Consider the following 24,256-nt stretch of genomic DNA (forward strand, 5'->3'; position numbering starts at 1 on the left):
TTGTGTGGGAAATGCATCCACGAAGTCTTCCAAATAACAAGCTTCCACACGACAGACAGAGTGAAACGAAGATCTGGTTGAGCTTGGTTATTTTAGCAAGAACTCAAACGTGAAGTGTAAAGGACCCCAGCATGGATGTGAGTTATGCCAGCCTAAGCAAATTCCTCAGCCTGTCCGTGCCGTTCTTGTTCGTTCCTTTCATGGCTTCGGACAGGCTGTGGAGCCACTGAGACAGGGTGGCACACAGCAAACGCTAATTTGGGAAGAAAGTGACTTTTCAAGTAAATTGTGGGCAATTACTACTCTTTTAAGAATGACCTTATTTCCTCCATGATAGGGTATATAAATTCTGGTTTTGTCTCAATGTACTTTCGAGGTGCACTTGTAAAAACTTGTTCTGTCTGGGCTCCTTGGAGAGACGAGCGGGGTTTTAGAACGAGCCATGGCAGAAGATCAGACACAGGCACTGAGTGCGGAGATTCCTACATTAAAGCAAGTTCCACTTCCCTCCCTTTGAAAGTCAGTTTACGGTATGTGGCTGCTAACCAGCAGTTCCTAAGCCAGCTACTTGAGAATGAATTCAGTCAGAGACGATTTAAGAAGCAGACAGACACCTGAAAACTGTCTACTGTAACAGAAGAACAAAATGCAGAAATCCACGCCGCGTGACATCGATAAGGAAGGTTAAGAACTCTAGGGGGAAAAAAATCTCACTGGCACACGATGAACAGCCCCCCACCACTTTGTGGGGACTGCTAAGAAGACAGGTGTGGGCTTCCAACCTTTGTCAACCTTCTAAAGGTTGTGAGGACAGAATTAACGAGCACAGGACAACGGACAAGGCTATGGGGTGGCGGAGGGGGCGGTGGGGTGGGGGAAAGAATCGGAGTTCTCAGCAAGTCTACCTTAAAAAAAAAAGGGCATGAAGTACAAGGGGAAACATCAAATTAGATATTTATTATATACCCCAGGAAATAATGCTCCTCAACTGAGTTTTTAAAAATCACTGTGTGGAGGCATGTGCATTAGTATAGCATTCCGAGGACTTAACTCAAAAGAAAGGACCCACGATCCCACAGTCCACACCAAGGGAAACAGGAAGGCAGTGGAGAAACGGCATCTACAGCTAAACAGCAAATGTTAAATACTCTGTTTAGAGCCAAATAACTTTGACAAATATTTTCAGAGACTGTGCAGGTCACTGAAAACTCCATCTCAATGCTTTCTGTCTGCATGTTCCTCAAAGCTCCTGTGTCTCAGGACGTATGAACTAAAGCAACCAGGATATCTGGATACCTCATCTATTAGCTCTGTTCATATTTAGAAAGATTCCTAACATCCATTGTTGTTGCACGTGTGGGGAAACGGGCATTCTGGTAAGAGCGCGAAGAGCTCAAAGCCTTTCTCCGGGGCGGTATGACCCCTTTTGATCCAGCAAGTTCCGGGACCGGGTGGTACGGCCTGAAGAAATCCCTGCACGTGTGGACAGATTTCTAACTGTGGAAAAGGGGAAGAGGAAAATAAGAAACAACCTAAACCTCCCAAAAATGAGGGAATGTTACATATGGTACAGCCCATCCACCTTATGAACTAGCGATGCAGCTACTGGGAGGCCTACACGTACTTACAGAGAAAAATTTTCTAAACTTATCGCTACGTGAAAAGAGCAGCTCACTGGCAACAGGGTCAGTAGGGCCCCTTCGTGTCCAGGAGAGATCTGCTAGCGCTGCACATGTGTGAGCGTGCACCCACAGCAGTCACTGAATTCTAGAAAGGCACACACAGCAGGGACCTCAGGGAGGGAGTGTGGGGGTAAAAGCAAGACTTTCACCTTTTATTCGACATTCCTATGTATTACGATGAAAAGATGCTTCCACATCACCTGAGTATGTATCAACTTGAGTAAGAAGAGATTTTTTCTAAGTGCAACTTTGGAATTAAATTGCTTTCAAAATTAGATTAAAAATGCTTCTATTAAAATAAGACCGTGTTCCTTCAGCTCTCATCCACTGGCAGTGAGGAAAATTAGCTGAAGAGTACAAACAGGCCAGAGTTCGTCCAAATAGCGGATAAATTTGTCGGCGTGATAAGCAGCTCTCCAAGAGCTACTAAAACCACCTGCGGAAGAAAGTGAATTCCTCCAAGGCAGGAAATGTCTTTGAAATCTTTGAATTTCCAAGACGGACTACAGGCTAGGTGCTTCAAAGAAGGCTTACCCACTGAAGGGCCGTCTGGCAGGGAGAGGAGAGGAGACAGCCCCAGCTGCTGAGCTTCCGGAAGTTGTGTTGTTCTAGACCTCTCCTCCAGGCTCACCAGCACGTCCCCGCCAGTGCCTCCGTTAGGCCCTGCAGACTGGCCGTCGGCATGAACTTGCCCACTTTCCACCCACCCATCCTGATGGCCTCCCCTCGGGGCTCTGAGGGTGTACCCCTGTCCTTTCTGAGGGCCGTCTCCTCCTGACTGCTTACTGAATTCAGCTCTGTCTGTTCACTTTGGTCTCTCGCATCACTGCTTGCCACAGTTAATCCCTCCCTGCTCACTGACACATTCTATCTCTAATAACCTGAAAGACCTTCCCCATCAAGTTATTGGCTTTGACACCTTCCTTTTTCTGCCAAACTTCTTGGAAGAATCATCCACATTAACTGCTCACAATATTTATTATCTCCATTCATCAGTCTGTTGCAATCCAACATTTGGGCTGATGCTGGAGAAGCTGGTCCCAGCAACACGAGCTTCCTAATGGCTTCGCTCTGTTCCGTGGACCTCCCGCCTCTCTCTGACATTTGTGTCACACCCTCCGTGTCATTTTCTCCCTGCCTGGCTCTTTCCAGCTTTCCTCCTATGTCTCTGAAAACTCCTCAGTGATCTTTACTACTTCCTTCTCCTCCGTTTGTCCTCCAAATTGGAAGTCTTAGCCCTTGGCTGTCAGTTTTACTGGTGACAGCTCTAAAACGACATGCAGTGCTTTGCGTGCAGGTGTATCTTTCTAAAGAGAGGTGCACGGTTTTTATCACAGACTAGAAAAATACCTGCTGCTGCCTAGGGGCTCCCCTCTTCACCCTCACCGGACTCTACACACTCAGAGTCGGTCTCAATCACACAGGGAAAGCTGCTCACTCAGCCCCAGGTCTCTGGCCCACCCCCTGGGTCTCAGTTTCTCTAATGAACATTACCAAGACACTTGGCACCACACACTTACTGTGCTGATAGTGGGCTCACGACTTGCAGCCTTCAACCTGGTTTTCATTCTGTCTCCTTGACCTTGGTGGCAACACTGCCAGACAGATCAACACTGCCCGACCGCTCCTTTCTCCTTCGCTACTGTATTAGTAACCGAACAACCTTGTGCCGTAGGCCCATTTTCCTTTCCGATTCTTACTTGGACAGTCTTGTGAATAATTTGGCCCTAGGCTGCCTGGTCCTCTCTGTGCCACGGTTCAGGCTTTTATCACTTACTTCTGACTGGGACGACTGAATAGTCTGTTAGCTGAGTTCAGGGGCCCCTCCCTGCAGCTTCTCTCTAAAACGAGATATTTCATTACCAGTTTCTGGGACAGAAGGACTTTTTATGCCTACAGGTTTTTATTTTTATGTTCTGTAACAAACGTGAACTGCTTTTATTATGTAAGGATTCACATGATTTGGGGAAGGGGTTGGAAACAGCTCTGCTCACGGTAATCTCAGTGGCTCAGCAGTGCGAGGGCCGCGGCCTGAATGCCGCCGCCCCCCCCCCCCCGCCCCGTTACTCCAGGCACCCCCGCAGCGCCGGCTTCCTGCAGCTTTCACACAGCCCTCCCTGTTCACACACCATTTCTCCCACCCTGCTGTGGGTGCGCAACTTTCTGTCTTTTGTCTCTGTCTTTGGCCAGTTTCAGTATGACCTCTTATAAAGACTTTCTTAAATCTCCGTAAGTTAAATCCCTTCCTTTCTTATGCACTTGCCACACGCCTCTTTACAGCTCCTGAGTTATCAGCGAGAATGGGAAGGCTACAGGCCTGTGAGCTGTGCCCCGTCTTTCCACCCCCTGGCTCTGGACAGCACTTTGCTCACGCTGGGCAGGCATTCAACCAATGTCTGACTGATGAATGAGCGGCCAGAGAGGCCAATAGGTGGTTGAATAAACTCACAAAGCATGGCACACTGTAAGGCATATAAACATGTGCTGACAGACATATGTATTTGTCTGACGCCATGTTACTACGCCAAGCAAACAGGAGGACTCCTTCAAGTATTGAGTTAGGATTCGTAGTTCACTTTTCCTTTTGCAGAAAAAGTTTTAAAGTTGGGCAAGTCCAAGTGAACCTTTAAAACATAATACACTCAGTTTGATGCTGTGTTTTATTGACTGCCTTGTGGTAAGTCAAAAGAATAAGCAGAAGGCATCACTTTGGTTCTCTGAAGGATAATGGTTCAATGCTTCATTAAATACAAAGATACTGCAAGTTCAGGGTTTGCCAAAGTAATCCAGTCAAGACTAGAACTCAATAAGCAGGTTGTGCCAAAATGCCAGCAAATTGCAGGCTGTTCATAACAAAGGATTATTACTTTAAGCAATAGGACTCTCCTTTTAAGCTCATGAAGTATTATCACTCATATAGTTCCTCTTCTCAAAAAAAAATTCAACTTAGTAAAAATGTTTGATTGTAGTGTATTAACTTGGCTATTATTTATCCATTAAATACTAAATTTCCATCCCTTTTGTTTTTTCTTACTAATGTCCTGCTACAATCCACAGGCAGAACAAAAATGTCAGAAAGTTTAGTCATGCCTCCCACCCCCAAATCACCGTGTTACCATGCTTACCTAAAGACAACTGTTCGCAGGTTTTCCTGGCCAATGGGTTGAGAGCAAAAGGGTTCTTTCTCAGCAGACCTTGAAATGGTAACTTCCTAAGTTGCCTGACATGTGGCCAAGGCACAGGAGATTCAGTTCCACAAAAACTTATCAAGTACCTACTTGGGTCTAGTACGGATTCAGGAGCCAGTAGTCAAGTAAACAAAGCAACACAAAATCAGCAGATAATCTAATAAAGAAACTCACTCCACAGAATCAGAAGACTACAAACACCTAGTCTTCCCTCTGCTTCTGAGTAGGACTCCAAATTGAATATCCAAGACTAACAGGTACATAAAAGGTGAGGCTGCTCGCACTGCTGGTGGGAACGTGAAATGGAGCAGCCTCTTTGGAAGACAGTTTGGCAGCTTCTCTAAAGGTTAAGTATATGCTACCGTATGACGGCCAATCCACTCCTAGGTATACAGTCAGAAGAAACGAAGCATGTCTTCCACACAAACGTTCCTAACGGCATTATTCATAATAACCAAAATGTGGAGCAATTCACATGTCCATCAACTGGTGAATAATGAAGGAAACAGGGTCTATCCACACACCAGAATAGTTTTTGGCAATAGAAACGAACGCAGTGCCAACAGATGCTAAGGCACGGACGAACACTGAAGGCATTACATGACATAACGGAAGCCAGACCAAATGCCACATAGTGTATGGATCCAGTAATATGAAACGGCAGAACAGGCAAATCCATAGAGATAGAAAGTGGATTAGTGGTTGCCTGGGGATGGGGTGGGCTGGGGGCAGAGGGCAGCGAATGCTAATGGGGTGTGGGGCTTCATTTGGGAGAGATGAAAATGTTCTAAAATTAATTGTGGTGACAGCTGCATAATTGTGAATATACTAGAAACCAATGGACTGTACACTTTAAGTAGGTGAACTGCATGTTATGCAAGTTATCTCAAGGAAGTTGTTATTTAAAAAAAAAGTGGTAAAGATATCTTCAAAAGATATCGACCCTGTTACTAGATTCTTTGTTCACCAGATCTTTTGTTGTTAGAACCAGAATTTTGATATGCTCCTGGATTCTAAGTTGAAGGGTTCACTCAACATTTGGTATCCCAGATACTGGCCAGAAGCTGGTGAGATGATGAGGACCAGCCATATCTCCGTTCCGGAAACAATTCAGCCTATCCATCGATGTCCTCTCTACCCTTTCCCCACTTCCTGCATCTGAAAAACCCCATTTTCCAAACAGGAAGCCGGGAGCTGGAGAAGTGCAGGTACAGAACCAGGACTGCCCCCAACTTCATACCTCATCCACCCTGCCCGGCCCCTCCTCCTCCTCCTCCTCCCCTGGGCTCCCCAGACCCTCCAGCTCTTCTCACGAGATTCCCCACCATGACCATCTATCACATTAATACTCAGCCCAGGAATTCTCAGAGCAGAGACTTCTATAACCTACGGCTGGTACACAATCTGGAATTGAGGACCTAACTTGTTCCTTACTTAGCCACCTACAACTGAAAAAACTGCCCAAATATTCTTTTTAACGTTGACTTCTTTATTGTTGTAAAATATATTCACGTTGCTGTGCAACCATCACCACTATCCATTTCCAGAACTTCTTCATCCCAAACTGAAACACTGTACCTCATTAAGTGGCATCTCCCCTTTCCCCCTCGCCCAGCCCCGGGTAACCACCATTCCACTTTCTATGTATTTGACTATTCTAGAATATCACTCTTTCTCATCTCTCAATTTTCCTGCAAAAGGCTTAAGATTTCTGGCAAATTTTCCAAATAACCAAGAAATCAGGCAAGCTGAGATATGGATAAACATGACTGAAATTCTAATTAAGAAAAATAACTTTTTGCTAAGACGCAAAGAATCTGTTGCCTCTTAATTACCATTGTACAGAAAAGCGCTGACTGTAGGGCACAGAATGAAACCAGCAGCTGCAGGTCAGGGCAATGGAGGGAAAGAAACAAGGACAACACAAGAACGTGACCTGTGCGGCATAAAAGTGTTCTTTCGTATATTGGCCAATACTCCCAGGGCCATGCCCTGGGTGGGAATGTATGTAAACTCCACCTCAGAAAGTTATTACAAGTCATCATAATAAAGACCAGTGTATTTTCCCTCCAGCCTTGTGGTGCTTCCCTCACATTGACTCCAAAGAGCAAAATGTCCTGCTCAGGGCCACGTGGCCGCGAGAAAGAGCGAGGCCCCGGCAGCCCGGCGAAGCATCACTGAGAGCAGGGTTACTCACTTCAGCAGCTTCTGCTTGGTGGCAGAATCTTTGAAGCTCCTGAATTCCTCGCCTGCTTTGATCTCATAAAACTGGGGCTTGAGGACTGTCTGCTGGTCCTCCCTGAGCCGCTCCTGCCGCTTCACCTTTTCCTCCTGCTGGAGCAGTCTGCGCTGCTTCCTGACCTCTTCAACCCAGTCCTTCTCATCATCTGAGCTCTCAGAACTTTCTGCATCACTTGGTTTTCCTTCCAGTTCTTCCTCCTCTTCCTGAAAATAAAAATAGTAAGAAGCAGCTCCTTTCCCCCACCGAACACCGACCTGTTATTCTCTCCTAACTAACTGTCATCCATGGAGTACGTGACATTGCACGCATCGGGGGAAAACGCCTCGAATTAAGATCTACTTCCAAGCTGAAGTTCGAGCAAATTACACCTCAAGTGTCTCAAAGGCTCTTCTAACTTACACAGAAAACTTTACATTCAAGAAACAGCAGCAGATATAAAATGATAAGGAGTACGTTACTTTTTCATGAAGCTCCTGTTGCTCTAAGAGTCTTAGTTTCTTCTTCCTTTTTTCACTTATTTTCGAAACAAGTGGATTCAAAAGCCTAAATTCTTCACTCTCTTCGTCTACTTGGAAGTCAGGGTTCTCAAACATAACTTTAAATCGATCATCGGTGAGAATATTAGGAAGGCTCTATGACAAAAAGAATGTAGGAATTTAAAGTTAGTATGAATAAAATCTGACCAGAAAGATGGCCTAAAAACATTTCGGTCAATTATAAATTAATAAGCTGTATAAGGCATAACATTAAATTATTAGGAAACTTCTTTAGAACTAGTTTCCAGTTCTTTCTAACTGCCCTTGGGTTTTATCTCCTACTTGCAAACATTTGCTATTAATCTATTTCACAGACAATATATATTACTTAACCATTACACATCATGAGCGAAGACTGAACCTTTCTGGCTTACCTTTATGCTTAATACATTGGAAAGAGTTTTCTTCAATTAACATTTCTTATGAAAAAATACTTTTCAAGGGAATATATATTTTTAAAACATGGCTTTTAAGCATAGCTACTACACTGAAATAAAATTAGTGAGTTTTCCAAGTTCATATTCCAAAACTGGGAAAGGAAATATAGAACAATAATAAGGCAAGAATTAACATGGCGGGGGAGGGGGGGCTGCTGATGGAAGCTTTCTGACTCTGAGTTATTTGGAAACATAAGGGAAGCTTCCAATCTCCTATAGGATGGCCTCATCAATTTTTTTCCATCGGCCATTTAATTGTTCACGAAGGATACAGTGTAAACTTTCTGACAATAAAACTGATAATGAGACCCATTTGAAGAGGTCAGGGCTGACACTAAGTTCCTTTTTAATTGTACCATTTTGAAAACATTTTCTAGAGTGTATCATAAACTTAGCTGTTCACATAAACAGATGACAATCTTCTATACTCAGGGCTCTCCTATGGTTTCTTATTTGCTACAGGCTTGGAAACCAGATAAATCAACCTATTTCACAGGGTTTGTAAATTAAACAGCCTGAACGTGGGCTGGAGAGGCTAACCTGTCTGTGGTTTTTTGTAAGCAGTGGAGTTCTGAGTGTGGTACTTGGAATATAGCTACAAAAAATTTGATTAAGTCATGAGACATTAAGGAACTTGGGCTGTTTATTACTGGTATGTACCTAAAATCTGATGAACCCTTAACCTAAAATTCTATGACATACTGAATATATATTTAAGATACACTGAACAAGCCTTCCCTGATTAAATATCATTTCCAAGACAGATGTGGGTTCGAGGAAGAAACAAAGATAAGATCTAGTTCCTGATCCCAAGGTGCTAGCTCCGAATCTAATGAGAAAGAAAAAAACAAAAACTAAGGGGTGCCTGGGTGGCTCAGTCGTTAAGCATCTGCCTTCGGCTCAGGTCATGATCCCAGGGTCCTGGGATCGAGCCCCGCGTCAGGCTCCCTGCTCAGCGGGAAGCCTGCTTCTCCCTCTCCCACTCCCCCTGCTTCTGTTCCCTCTCTCGCTGTGTCTCTGTCAAATACATAAAATCTTTAAAAAAAAAAAAAAAAAAGAAAAAGAAAAAGAAAAAAACCAAAAACTGAAACAAAAGCCTGGAGGCTCCAAGGCACTGTATGAAGGATGCTAAGCAAAGCTGAAAGTGCTCTAAGAGCAAAGGTAAAAAGTAACTCCAACAAGAGACACGTCAGAAGGGCTCACTGGGGGATGCGGCATTTGGGAGGACAGATGAATAGTTGTCAACGGACAGAAAGCTGAAGAGCATTTCCAGCCCACTGAGGAGTGGTGAACAGTCTGATGACACAAGAATGACAAAATCAGAAAAATCATTTTTTGATGAGGCCAGACTGTAAGGGAAACCAACCCTGTTAACACCGAGCCCTTTATGCTACAGGTGAGGGGGGCTCCTACGGGAGAGAAGGTGAGCAGGACAGCTCGAGGTGTGCTCCAGGGCTCTCGGGTGACAAGAACTCTGCTGTGCGAGTCCTCAGCGGCACGGTAGCTGATGGACTGCTGAGGGAGCAACCAGGCATGAGGAAGACTACGGGGCCACTTTAGGAAACCGGAAGAAGAGCCAGGGCCTGACTTAGGGCGGGAACACTTCTACGTTAGAACTGATGGATGCAGCTACAGAGGAGCTGGCAGGAGGGGGGAGTGAAAAGCAGAGTATGAGGTCCAGCGTAAGTGACTGGAAAGTTGGTGCTACCAGGAGTTGGGCCCCATCACTGAAGAGCATCAGAAAAAGAGGCAGGGGGTGGAGCAGAGGATGAGAAGTTCCAAAAAACCAAGATGACCTCCAGCAAGGGCACGGAGAAGCCGTGGCAATGTTCAGACACCTCTAGAGGATTCTGCACTAGAAAGAAATGAGCCAGGAAGTCATGGAAAGACATGGAGGAACCTTAACTGCATGTTACTAAGTGAGAGAAGCCAATCTGAAAAGACTTCGTCCGTACGATCCCCACTCTATGGCATTCTGGAAAAGGCAACACTACGGAGAGAGTACAAAGATCAGTGGTTCTCAAGGGCCAGGGTGAGGGAAGGATGAACAGGCAGAGCACAGACGAGTTTTAGGGCAGTGAAAATACCGTATGATATTCTAATGGTGGATACATGTCATTATACATTTGTCCAAACCTACAGAACGTACAACACCAAGCCTAATGTAAACTATGGACTCTGGGCGATGACGATGTATGATGTGTCCGCATAGATTCACCAAGTTAACCAATGTCCCCTCTGGTGGGGGATGTGGACAGGGGGATAGGCTGTGCACGTGTGGGCGCGGGGGGCACACGGGAGAGAACTGTGACTTCCCCTAAGTTCTGCAGTGAACCTAAAACTGCTCTAAGGAAATTAGATCTTTAGGGAGAAGGTCATCTGGATTCTGATGAACACTATTAGATGCCCGGGAACAACATGCCAGGTCTCACGTGAGAGAAGGAGGCTAAATTGTATAAATTCTTAGCGTAGTCATTAAAGAATCACATTCAGTAATAGAGAAACACGTTACAAAAAAATATGCTGCTAGTATTCTCAAGTTTTTTTCTTAATTTTAAACAAATCAATTGTACTGCCTCAAGACAAATATGTTTTGGATGAACAACTATAAAATAATAACTCTTCTGGCCTAGCTATAAAAATACTTCTCTTGGAGATTTTTCCTAGTCTACTTGTTTGTTTTCACAGCTAACTTAACAAAAGGAGAAGGATCAGATGTAGTCAGTGATGCTCTACAGCAGTTTGTAAGTGTCTGGCTAGCTCTCTACCCTAGAAGTACACATGCACATATGCTAAACACCTGCCATTCAAATTTGAAAAACATCTCAAAGCACTATTCCTACCACAGCCCTACTTCAAAGAAGTATTACCTGTAGATTTGAGTAGGATGCTTACTATGGATATTCTGTCCCGACATAGTCACCTACGAGGAATGCTCAACATCTGAAACAAGTCCATTCCTTCAATGCTGTCTATGAAATTAACACTGTGATGTCTGTGGTGCAGACTTCTGCGTAAAGACGGTAGTCTGAACATAAGCATCTCCTTCTAATCTCTGCTAAAACCCCAGGAAAGCAATAGAAAATGGGCTTAAAGAAGACACGACCCTTAAGGATAAGGAGAACAAAAAGAAACGGAGCAGTGATTCTGGGAAGAAGAAAGGCAGGCCTCAACCCTCCCTGTCCCAGGAGAGGCGCCGTCCCTGGAGGGGAAGGGGTGCCTGCAGGGGCAGCAGCACCCTGAGGGCTAGGGAAGCATGTGGCACAAAGGGGCTGCAATGCCGCCCCGCCCCCACACCCCAAGCCCTCCTGACGAAGGTTCTCAGAACGCTGGGGGCCAGGCCATCACCCTCCGAACAGGAGAATCTGACCAGCTAAGAGAAAGGCCGAAGAGATACTGCTATTTGGAGCTTCCCCAAATAAAGAGTTTGGCTAGGTCACCACAGAGTGAGTGGTGAATCCTGTCTCCCCACCTCGGAGTTTCCACTAAGCTTTTGTAGGTCCTTCACTCCTAAATATAAACAAATGATCTGAGATCACAGCAGAGGAAAACTACTTAAACATTTCTTTTCCCCCAAGGAAATCCCCCAGCACTGAAGAGCCTGTGTCTGGACTGAACGGGCCTACACGGTGGCGGGTACTGTGGGCTGGGTTAATGGAGGGAAGACCAGCCCACAGCCATCCGTGGGGGGCTTCCTTGGACGCCTCCTCTCCCTTGCCTTACTCTCTTATTTTGGAGGAGAAAATCCTAAGGAACTTCCTGAGGAAAATAAGCACATAAATGTAATGTGTGGTTGTTGCTGAGAACCTACACGTTTGAAAATCTCTTCACCATACCCTTACACTGACTGCCTGCTTGTCTGGGTTGGAAACATATTCCTTCAGAAAACTAAAGGTCCTTTTAATTCTGCATCCCACACAGGGCGGAGGTGGAGTGCATCCCCAGGATGCTGACTGTGGACCAGCACTCAGAGGTGGCTAGTCCAGAATGGACAGAGGCCGACACATCAGAAGAGACTCCGTCAGGAAAAGAAAAGTTAATGTAACAACTGATATTCCTATAAACATCTTGAGATGAGAGTTAGACAACCAGCAAAGGATTGAGGGCTAACCAGTAATCACCGTATAGAAAACAAAGAAAAAGCCAACCACTAAAACCGTGGAAGACGGAGGCTGGACGGGAAACATAACCCCAGATGGCCACCTGACTCCGCCTGGTATGGAAAGAGCATGCGCACAGTCCCAAAAAGCTGAGTGCTGAGTGCTGACTGTCCCAAGCCGCAGCAGAACTTACCAGGAAGGAAGGTCATCAAAAGATGAAAGATAACTGGCCTGACATTTAAAAGCCAAGAAGGAGCATTAGGGGCAATATTAAGAGACTTGGAGCTTTATAACAAAGTAATCCACTAAAAGTGCCAAAGTGTTTGTCTCCGGACAGGTGCAGACGGGGGGGGGGGGAACATGGGGGGGGGGAGAGAAGGACAGAGGGACAGCCAACGTTCCTAACAAACCCTGGAGAAACGTTTAGTTTTAAAAACTACGTGTTTAAAACTGTAATAAAAGCCAAAAACAATATTTAATTGGTACTAAAAAACGTTAAAAAAAATATTTGGCATGTTAAAACTGATCTGATCCAACCCAGTGTCTATGCATGGCTCTATCTTTTCCCTAGAGAGATGAATTACTACTTTAAAATATACTCTTAATGGTATCCAATAAACCTGCAGGCTAAGGCACCTCTCCCGTGCACCGCCCAGGTGAGAGTACGCTCGGCCCGGAGATGTCGTGCAGGACCACACACGACTGAGCTGCCGCAGAATCCAAGAGAAGGACGTTTATCCAAGACTCCAAGGCAACAGGGAAAAACTGGTAGAAGAGGCCAACAGCCAGGAAATGACACTTGTAAGAAAAATGGCTCAAACCCTTTCAAATCCAAGGAATCACCAGGGTGCCATGCCTCTCCAAGATGCCTATGCACACAGGGGGTTGCAATACGGATTTGGTGCAAAAATGAATGAACACCACCAAATGTCTAAGTTTGGATAAGGTCCAGATAATGCTTCTTGACATTAGAGAGTGGGTCCGTTCGCACTGCAGGCCCAGCATCAGTACGGAACAGAACACACCTTATTACACTTCAACGATGTTATCAGTGGCAGCAATATTCGGGAACAGATTTAACTGTCTGCCTCCAAGAAATTCCAGCTGGGGCCAAAGCAGAACTAAACCATACTGGCTTTCACATCAGAAGTCATCAGAGCTATGAAAGCTCTTGAGGGTTTGCAGAACTGAGTTCAAAGGCAAGACTAACGAACTGCTGATAGATGGAACAATTCTTTCAAGTATTCTTTACATTATGAGGGGTTCTTTCCTTAATTCATGAGTGGTTTTTAAGGTCTTCATTTTAATTAGATAACCACGTTAAACATCAAATCATATAAACTTTGTCTAATAACAGCCTGAGATTTCTAAAAAACTTTTAAGTATTTCCGGAAAGAAACCGAGCTCTGATGATAGGCCCGGAATTGGGTCAGCAAGCCACCAAAAAGCAAATCAGGGGCACATTTTACAAATACCACTTTGTAGCAGAGTTTTATCAGGGGATGTAGCTTTTACAAAAAGAGGACTTCCAGCTTCCAGGAGCCAGAGAGACAACGCTGCTTGATGAAAGAAGGTAAGAATTTTGAAGGTTGTTCCTCCTGGTACTGCAGTAGAAGCAGGACGTAGCCCGATGGAGGATTCTTGACAGGATGACCCTATCAACATTCTGACAAAAATTTTCAAATGCACAATCATGACTTTTCCCACTGACTATTAATAAGATCGCTTTATGTGTTTTCAGCTCACACAGTCATTTTTACTCGCCTGCACCCCATGGGAGGTCCACCCCAGGGAGGACCATCTGGGTTAGAAACCTTCTCTGGCTGTCCCCAACCCCAATGAAAGTCTGCAAAAGAAAGGGGGTGCGAGGTGAGGGCAGGATACTTTTCCCACATCTTCATAATCACCAGGGCCTTTTAAAAGACTCCTAAACTGACTATGCCATACTGCACAAGTACTGAAGTTACAATCTAAGTGTCTTACTCTCTGTAATATTAAGATAGGTATCATTATAGATAAGGACTCATAAGCATAAAACATAGATAGGAATGCATACATCTCCATCCTCCATCAGGCCCACACTCTTCCTCCCGAAGCTTTAGGGCACGTAATCCAAAGATCACTTCCATTTAGCTTGTAAAACGACATGATGAAGTTGAAAAGTTACCTCCCTAAATCATCCTCAGGCTGGGCTAACAAGAAAATCAAGGTGAATACTCAGTTGAGGAGAGAGTCAACACAGGAGGAAGCACTTCCATTTCAAGCACTTTAAGATCCACGCACACACTTAATGCCCTGATGTGAATTAATTAGGAGGGGCCATAGACACAGCACGTGGATATACATGTCTATAGTAAGTTTAAGTAATTGTTTCAATGCTGGTGTATTAGTCACATAAGGAAAATGGAAACAAAAGTCATCTATGGATTTACTTAAGAGAGGCTTCTAAAAATCAAGATTTAAATAACATATTTAAAAAACCTACTAGGCCAGGATGGGAAGATGCCCCCAGGACGAGGAGGCAGAGGAGAGGAAGTGAGTGGTGTGTACTCCACTTAGAAATCACAGCACTCCAAGAACACCCTCTCTCTTGTCCTATCTTTGCATGTGATAGAAGAAAAAACTCTGCCCCGGTAAAGCCCGGGATCACGGAGCAAGAAGCTAGTGAGAAACAAGAGCCTTCAGCTGAAGTCCACTGGCATCAGGGAAGGGAGTGGTGGAACAAAAACACACAAAGAGCTGGCTTGTGTCCCGTTCACTTACCTGGTTAGAAACCAGAAAGAGAACAGAGAAGAATAAACAAGCAAACAAAAATCTCCTTCGAGCATAACACAGCTGGCCCGAAGTTCCAAGGTCAGGCCCTTCACGCAGAGCCGGGGCCCGCGGGCTCCTGAGAGATCGGATCTTTATAACTCATTCTAGCAAAGAGCCAAGCTTGAGTGATCTGCCTGCCTGCTCGTCTAAGCAGATGATGAGAAGTCCTCACATATGTGGGAAAACTAGAAAAATCTCCCCCTGTCTTGATAATATCAGCGACATGAAACACTAACCCTTATTTATTTCATGACTGATCTTCATCCATATTCACATTAGTAAAGGAAGGTAAGAAGCAGTTACACATAAGCGTGCATGCTCCTGATAACGCCAAGTCTAAATAAAAATTAATTAATTCTGGAATTATAAACAGATCTAGTCAGAACAAAGAAAAACAAACAATTTAAATATTTAACAATAAAAGGATTAAATAAATTATACATCCTTAAGAGTATATGCAGCTCTCAAAAGTATTTATGAAGAATTTTTAATGAAATGGGAAACCACTTGTGTTATTTTATGCAACCAAGATAAACATCTTATATTATCTCTTACAGCTTATAATTTTAAGAGAAATAAGACAGGAAGGAAATTCACTAACATATTAATGATGCCCTTCTCTAGGTAGAATTATATAAATGACACTCTTTATGTTCTTTTCTATTTTTCCAAACTTCCCATACTGAGCATATACTATCCCATAAGCAGGGGTGAAAAAAGCTACACGTATTTTTCAGGAAGAAAGAAAAAACATAATTAAAAGTTACTACTAAGAAAATATAGGAACAATTTATGCATGTCTTCACTGCCTTATAAAATCTTACCTTAACTTTCTTTTTCCAGGTAGATTTTTGCCTTTCCTCCTCTTCCTCAATTAATTTAAGTGCTAGTTCTTTGTTAACTTTGGGCAATTTCTAGCAGAAGAAAAAAAAAGGTGTATTAAATACCTACATTTTAGCTCTAAAAGTTAACAGTTCTGTAGGGAGTATAATTTCACAAACAGGAAACTTCTTATTTATTTTTTAAGTGGGCCCCATGCCCAGCGTGGAGCCTAATGTGGCGCCCAAACTCAACACCCTGAGATCAAGACCCAAGCTGGGATCAAGAGTCAGAAACTTAACTAACTGAGCCACCCAGGCGCCCCTCCAATTCTTATTTTTAAAATTTCATTATCCCCAGAGGACGAAACAATGTGGACACACGTGGCGTTATCAGCTGGGAGTACTTGCCCTCACCCGGCGTCTTTCCCGGCATACTGAGGAGCGAGCTGGGAGAAGCTGTGTTCGGCCGACGTCGGCCTCAGAGGGCCAGGCCCCTCGCTGATGAACTGGAAGCCAGCAGGCCTGCTATTGCAGCCTCTGGCTGGGGTTCAGGGAACCCCTGAAACGCTACTAATAATGCTAAATGCACTATTCGCTGCTCCTGAAACAGCAAATTTCTAAGGGGAATTCTAGATGTGAGTCTGACAACTCTCAGGAAAAAGTTGTGAGCTCTTTATTGTCCGTTTCCACTTAGTGCTTTATGTTCCATTGTAAAATACAACTTTGACAAGTAATGCAAAGAATGGGACAAAAGTACTCTACACATCCTAGTCTCCCCCTTGCCAACACACGCACATTCAACACTCCTAGAAAACTTCACAAATAATCTGCAAAAAGGGAAACAGTCTTCGGTACTGAGTGTGTGTGTACAGATGTATACTTACGTATATATGTGTAGACGTATGTATTTATGTATGTGTGTATTTATTTATTGCCAATGTCCAGTTAGAAAAGAGTGTGTCACCTGGTGGTGAACCATAACCCAGTGGGGCTGCCAGCGAGATCGGGAGGCGGAGGGGGCGGGGCTTCCCTGTCTGTCCGCTGTTGGGCGGGCAGCGCGAGGCAACAGCTCTCCACCCCGGCAGCGAGCAGGTGGTTCCAGCAGAGGGCCGGACTCCAGCGGGCCGTTTTCTGACGCTCTCAGGAAAAGAGCGCGCCAGCACTGGCTGCAGCCTCCTCACAGGCCGGGGTCTCAGCAGCACCGCCTCCTCCCTGCCACCCAGCCCTGAGGCCGCTTCCCGCAGCCACACCTCTCCAGGCGCTATCCTTACGGTTTTTCCCTCAGTTCTCTAACATTCTTTACATTAAATTCTATTCACAGAACTAGGTGATCTGATTCCTGTCTGGACCCTGATGTAGTCTGATGACCATGACCCAGGCAGTTAGCCTCAGATACTGCCAAATGTCAGAAAGAAATGGGGATTATCAAAGCCTCAACACTCCAAACACTGAAAACCCATCTCCCATCTGAGAATTCCATCACACTCTCCTGGAAGGGCTGATGTTATCAGTCCCTCTGGCATTATCTCCCATAATATCACTGCCATAGAATCCATCATGTTCAAACTGTAAAGAGTATCTGCCCTCATGACCAATAAAATAGATCAAAACTATTAGGAGAAGATGTAAACTAAAAATGGGAAAACGAGGGCGCCTGGGTGGCTCAGTCGGTTAAGTGTCTACCTTCGGCTCAGGTCATGATCCCCGGGTCCTGGGATCGAGTCCCACATCGGGCTCCCTGCTCAGCAGGGAGCCTGCTTCTCCCCCTGCCACTCCCCCTGCTCGTGCTTTCTCTCCCTCTCAAATAAATAAAATCTTAAAAAAAAAGGGAGGGGGGCAACGAAGAAGTAGATGGCAGGTTTCTTTGGAATAACACACAAAGTGAAAATGTAGTACTTTTCTGGTAAACTCAATAGTGAGTAGAGCACAATATCTACCTTTAATTGGACTCTCTGTGCACGGGTTTCTTCTATTTTCTGTCGGATCTTATCTTTCCTGTATTCTTCATAAGCAAATGGATTTACCATCAATTTCACCTTTTCAAAGTGGAAAAAAAGTTCAAAAATAAAAGTCATATTTAATAGCATGTTTCGTCAACACCATGACTATTCTGCCAAAGAACAGGCAGCTCTCTTACAAATCATAAGCATGTTCTGCAAAATGCAAGTAAATAGAGAAGAAATGGCTCATTAATCACCTAAAATAAGTGTAGTCTATTTACCTTGTGATAGAGTCTTATATCCATGAAAAATCCATGCATATATGCCCGGAGGAAAGGTGATCCGATGAGATGCGTGAGCCCTGGAGGGAGTTAATCAGAAGAAGGCAGATCCTTATGAAATCTTGATGAAATTTAAACCATTTTTTCTTATATTATAGTAAGATTATAGTAAGATTTCACTTCTGATTATAAGATTTCACTTTGGAGTAAAACTGTAAGGATGAGAAACACTAATCTTCACGAACTATGGAGGAAATTTAATCCACGTTAAGCAGTGTCACCCTTATTTATTTTAAATGTCATTAAGCATAAAAATGATGAAAAAGTCTTTGTGAACTATAAAAGACTGGCAAAGGATTCTTTATGCTAGTGGTTCTCAGATTTTTGGATTCTGTGAACCAGTTCAAATTGAAAAATAATCCTGACATCAACAGTGACTTGCCAACTTTATACCACCAGGTAGGAACAGTTGGGCGGTGGGGGGGGGGGGGGGATTATCTCCCATAATTTCCAAACACAAAGCATGCTATTACAATAATGTAAAGAAGGGCATGTTCTTTCCCATTATCATTCTCATTTTATAGATGAGAAAACCAAGGCTTAATGAGGTTCAGTAAACTGGTCAAGTCATGCAGATACTAAGCAGAAGATGTGGGGCACGCACCCGTCAGTCTCCCTCTCATGGCCATGGTGTTAGCCATGGTGCACTCCATCCAACATTCCAGCACAATATTCCATGAAACATGTTTTGGGAAATACCATGCTTTATAACTGCCTTCCTCACCCAAAATAAACACAGTAAAAGAGACTAAACAAGTACCCAAAATGACAACAGTAAAAGAGACTAAACAAGCACCCGAAATGAACTAAACACAGTAGTTTTAAAAACTTTGCAAAATAGCAATGACTTTTTCCCTCCGATTTAAGAATGGAGGTGAGTGTGACACAGCATAGTGTAAAAGTTACACTGGGGATATTTAGGAAGGCACATCAGTAGGAAGATCCTACTTTACCATATTTTATCCCGGCATCATTTTTAAAAGGCTAAGACTACAAGTCTTTTCTCTTTAAACATCAAAATGTAAAGAGTTGTTTTGGTGGTAAATGGTAGAAAATGAATTCTGCCTAGATTAACTGTGCTATGAAATAAAGTTCAAAAACCTCTCGGTTTATTTATGACATGATTCTATTTTCTTGTAACATTTAACTGCTGCTGTACGTCTATCTGTCCCACAGACAACTAAGTTGCCTAGACTCGTGGAGCAGGGGTCCTTGAGGTTTGCCCACTCTCCATCATTTTCTGTGCAGCCTTTCTCCAGTGACAGAACTAGATCAGCAAAATCTCCCCTCCTTATCCTATGAAGTAGCACCTGTCACCTGAGACACACGCACTCTTCCGACAGGTTGGTGTGGCTGAGGTGAAGCGCATAATGCTCTAGGCGTAAACCCCAACCCTCATGTTCATGACCGAAGCCTTTGGCAAGTTAGTTTCACCTTCCAGTGCCTCAGTCTCCTTATCTATAAGATGGCATCATAACCATATCCACTCCGTGGAGTGGGGAGGATCAAGAGTTGCATGTAAACATCCAGAATCTTACCTGGCACATGATAAGCCCCACAATGCTGGCTGCTGGTAAAAGGCATTTCTTGGGTCTGTGACCTTTAAGCCTAAAGTAACTATAAGGTTCTACATATCTGAGCATTCAATCGGGTTCCCAAGTTTTGGATGGGGTCTTCTACAAGCAAACTTAAAAGGGAGCCAGAAGTCATTTATGTGCAGTCTCTGAGATATTTTGCAAAACCTTATACTCAAACAGGACTTGAAGAAAATCACCACCTTGTTGACATTTTTTCTATACATAGCTAGTATGCTGAAGAAAATCATTCCTCATTTAAAATACAAAGAAGCTTCAGTAGGTTGCGTTTATCTCAACCTTTCTCTAAGCAGAGATTACAAACTTGACAATATACATAGCAAGTTTAATATCTGATTTGGCAGAAAGAGAAGATTTGGAAAATCAGATAAATGTGACTCTACTACCTCTTACATTCAAAACTCACCCCCCCCGAATAATTTTTTAAAAATTTTATAATTTTTTTTACCTAAATTTTCAAGGTCTTTCTTTGTGACAAATTTGTAATCGTCATAAACCGTGCTTTCAGGATTCTCTTCTAATTCTTCTGTCAAGTTGTCCAGGAACGAACACCACCTGGGAGCAGGACCCAAAACCTACCAGTGTTGATCAAAAGGTTAGCACATGTACATTCTCACCACACCAACTAAGAGTTATTTTACACCAGATTTTCTTAAATAAAATTTAAAAATCCTTGTTCCTATCAGAAGTATTGAAAAATAACTGCAATATGCATAATCAACAAGTATATAATGGAAGAAAATAAAGTAGGAAAAATTTAGGCCTGTAAAGGAAAAATCTGTCTGGAATGTAAAGATATTAACGAATATTTTTATATTAGCACTATCAAAAAACAAAAAAATAACATCCATTTATCTATCACCTCTTTTATTCGAAAGATTACTAAAATCTACAAAGCATATTTGGTATAAAAGATTTTTTTAAGTTTGCCGTTTTCAAACGGAAGTCTAAAATGAGAATTACCCTCTTTTTAGGGGTTCTCAACTAAGTACTTGATAATTATATTTGTTCACGTGTGGTCCACTTCACTTAACTCATTAAAAACTAAAATTCTGTATATAGAATCCGTCAGACTTAACCTAAAAGGTCGCCAAGACCCACAAGTTAGGGAGAAATAAAAGTTGAACAGAATTTATAACTCCTAAAATAGGAATAGTTCATTCTGTAATCCTACTTCCATAACATACCGTGACTGCTTTTTACTTTTTTGCTGTCGATACACATCTCTCCCAGCACGGTGCCTCACCCACCAAGGTCAAAGCTTATCCAAAGGAAGCAACGCTGCTTAGCGGGAAGGCCCTGCGGCTGAAAGCCTCACTGAACTGCAGGCTTTCACAAGGAACAACCCTGGGCTCTGACAAAATGGAACTTCCCATGACTACTGCCCTGTCTATTGTGATAGTAATCAAACAGGAGAAAAACAAAAATCATAATGGAAATGATTAAATCTAGCTTAAACTTTTTGGGGAAGGAAAGGTGGGAGGGAGAGAGTTGTAACAAAGAAAAACAGTGTCTGATACCATCTCCAATCAAAAACAGGTAAATGTCAGACATGGCCAAACTAAAGCAGTATTATTGTGCCTGACTAGAAAGGGTGATCCCCCCCACCCCAAAGGCTATGGCACTTGTGAACATGAAAAACCATGCTTAATGAGCGTAAAAGGAGTCCTAGCAAGAAGTTTCATATTAGCATCATCTATGCAATTTTTTTTAAAGTAAAGGTTTTGATGCACCAAGTGGTTTGACTCTAACCATGAAAGACAAACCTTAAAGAAATGCAAGGCATTAAAAAAAAATTCAATGTAGAATACTTTTTAAAGAAACTGCTATGATTTAAGCAATTTTAGGAAAGTAGCTTGACGTCAACGAATACTAATAAATGCTACTACATCTAAAGCACTGCATGAAACCAAAGTCACTGACCATGATTTCCCTGAAGGAGTTTAAAATCTCACTGGGACAAGAAATCTAGCAGAGCACATGCACACACCCACTCAGCCGTGTACATCCAGAGACGGAGATTGTACCGAGACGGGCGAGGCCAGGAACAAATAGCAGGGACACCGAAAATCACATACGGAGGGACTTCAGGTTGGAGTGAACTCATGAGCCAGCGGGGAAAATCACAGAGAGCGACAGCTCGGGCACTCACAACTTCCCCTCAGTCATAAAGCAAACGCAAAGCTCTGCCACATGCTGGAGTAGGACCTGAGACAGAAACCTTCTCTTCTTCTAAGCAGAACGTAAGTACACTTGTGGTCATCTTTCTGGAATATAATATCCAAGAGCCTGTCCTCGTGGGAGGGTAGGAACTGCATCTGTTCTAAATGCTGAATCTCCAGTACCTAGAACATCACCTGCCAAGTAGTGTGCTTTCAGTACATTTCACAAATACCTCTACTGGTACATGATGTATGCGTGCATTCAGGAATTCCATGCGCGCAGAGTACTAAGACTTAAGGGGTCCTGTTTGGCAAAAGTATTTTTGAAATTGTTTAATTTTCCTTACTCAGATAAAAACACTCCAATACTTCACCATAAAACTACTGGATATGAGAACACTTTTTGGTGAAAGACCATTCTACCTCCTAGACAAGGGGGCAATGGTGACCAAAAGACTTCATAATGAGGCAGTTTCACTTTTAAAAGCCTTCAATCAGTGATAAACCACTGGCCTCAAAGACAATAAGAAGATTATACTGTGTTTACTGACTTTTCTCGGGGGGGGGGGTGAAGAGAAGGAATATCAAAATATCAGGCCAGATATGAACTGACTTTCACAAAAGTCCTTTTTTATAATGTTCTACAACATTCATCTTGATTAGTTAACTGGATTCTAATGGAATTGTTTTAAACTGCCTCTTGGGGCAGGTCTGGTTACGGTAAATAAACTCTGCAATCAAATTCATGGCCATTAAATTTTATAGGAGGAAATATTTCCATCAAAAACAAAATGAAATCTAGTGGGTTGAGTTTATTAATCACATTTCCCTAGTTCCTCTTCAGGGGGGAAAAAGAAAAAGAAACATCAGAACAACCATAACAAAGTTGAAATTACTGATTTAACTGGCATTAAACTGCAGGTTTTATCTACATCCCAGCTTTCCTCAAAGGGCTACCATTAGGTTGCAAAAGCAGTGGTCAGCTTAGCCAGGAAGGAGGGCGTAACCCCACGCACAGTTCTCTGAGGTCCTTATAATGACCACAAGGTTAATTAATGTGTAAAAAGTCCTTGTTGTCCTCACTCATAAAATATGTTAAACCTTCAATTAGTCCTTAAAAATATGTTAATTTACTTCCTAAATTTCAGGCTTTACAACTTGAAGAAAGCCTCCTTTCTGACCACAGGAGTACTCTATGTCAGAAGCTTCTAGGTTTTCTGTATTGTCATTATATTGCTATTTCTGTACCTCAGCCACAACTGAGTATTGTTCCTTTATCTACATTTTTATGTACTTTAAGAGGTTTTTTTTTTGTTTCAGAAAAGTAGTGGAGATTGTTCTATTTTAAACTTCTATTATCTATTAATGAACTTCTACATTTTTATGTACCTTAAGAGGTTTTTTTTTGTTTCAGAAAAGCAGTGGAGATTGTTCTGTTTTAAACTTCTATTACCTATTAATGAACTTCTACTTTTGATTTATAAGAATTTCCTAAAGTCACAGGTCAGCACAGCAGCGAATTGGAAACTGAATCAACCAACTGCTACGGAGGGTTCCTGCGGCCCCTCAGCAACTTCAGTGACCATCGTACCAACCAATCTAGCCGGAAATACGTGGTCCTCCCAAATGGTAAAGAATCCTTCTCACGTTGCCCGGGGAAGGCCTCAACTCCAATGCAGCCAAGTATCTGCTTGCTCTAATCCCTTTGAGAAGAACCGATGTTAAAGTACATGAAAATACATGCTATGTGCCTGAGATCATCTGCCTCTATGGTTACAAACTACCTTTACGATGTTACTTTTACAGGCTTACTTTTAAGACCCAAAGTTCCCGTATATTCCGGTAGTGGACAGAAATGACAGAGCGGGGAGAAAATTCTTCTGGAGTCCACAGAAGGTAGCCCTCCCACCACTCGACTTTTGAAACTTCCACTTTGCCACAGCCAGAGTTGGCCTGGGGCAGAGATGAAGACTGAGGATTTACTAAAGGGATGGTTTTTAACAGATCAAGGATAGTTAAAATAGCAACAACAATATATGATTCATATGATTAGAGACAAAGAAGCAAACCACTAAGTCGGTATAAATCTCATCATTTCTTCCATTACTTATAATGCTACTGAACACAACCAAATAATCTCATTATCTTCCAACCATTAATATAAGAAAATAACCGATAACATAAAACAGCAATTAAAATTATCATCTTTTTTGTTTACTTCAAGTTTTTATTTAAATTCCAGTTAGCTGAGTGTAATATTAGTTTCAGGTGTACAATACAGTAATTCAACACTTCCATACATCCCCCCGTGCTCATCACAACAAGCACAACAAGGGCCCTTACTCCTTAATCCCCATCCCCCATCCAGCCCACCTGCCCCTAACCATCAGTTTTTTTC

At 43.0% G+C, this 24,256-nt stretch overlaps 1 protein-coding gene across 3 annotated transcripts in view; it reads right to left on the minus strand.

Moving 5' to 3' along the window:
* Positions 1 to 24,256, minus strand: part of NOL10 (nucleolar protein 10) — a 91,620-nt gene that overhangs the window by 13,373 nt on the left and 53,991 nt on the right. For all 3 annotated transcript variants that reach the window (XR_003608510.2, XR_003608509.2, XM_028099559.2), the window contains exons 14-19: positions 20,145 to 20,271; positions 18,042 to 18,121; positions 17,758 to 17,856; positions 15,824 to 15,913; positions 7,571 to 7,744; positions 7,068 to 7,315 (exon numbers count right to left, since the gene is read on the minus strand). Coding sequence is in view for 1 of the 3 variants with exons in the window: in XM_028099559.2 (XP_027955360.1) it covers positions 7,068 to 7,315; positions 7,571 to 7,744; positions 15,824 to 15,913; positions 17,758 to 17,856; positions 18,042 to 18,121; positions 20,145 to 20,271 (818 nt within the window). In the remaining 2 variants the exon portion in view is untranslated. The remainder of the gene's footprint in view (positions 1 to 7,067; positions 7,316 to 7,570; positions 7,745 to 15,823; positions 15,914 to 17,757; positions 17,857 to 18,041; positions 18,122 to 20,144; positions 20,272 to 24,256) is intronic.

This window comes from Eumetopias jubatus, unplaced genomic scaffold, assembly GCF_037043125.1.
Source record: "Eumetopias jubatus isolate StellerSeaLion01/CBP00866 unplaced genomic scaffold, mEumJub1_p1.0 scaffold_9, whole genome shotgun sequence".
NCBI classification, from domain to species: domain Eukaryota; kingdom Metazoa; phylum Chordata; class Mammalia; order Carnivora; family Otariidae; genus Eumetopias; species Eumetopias jubatus.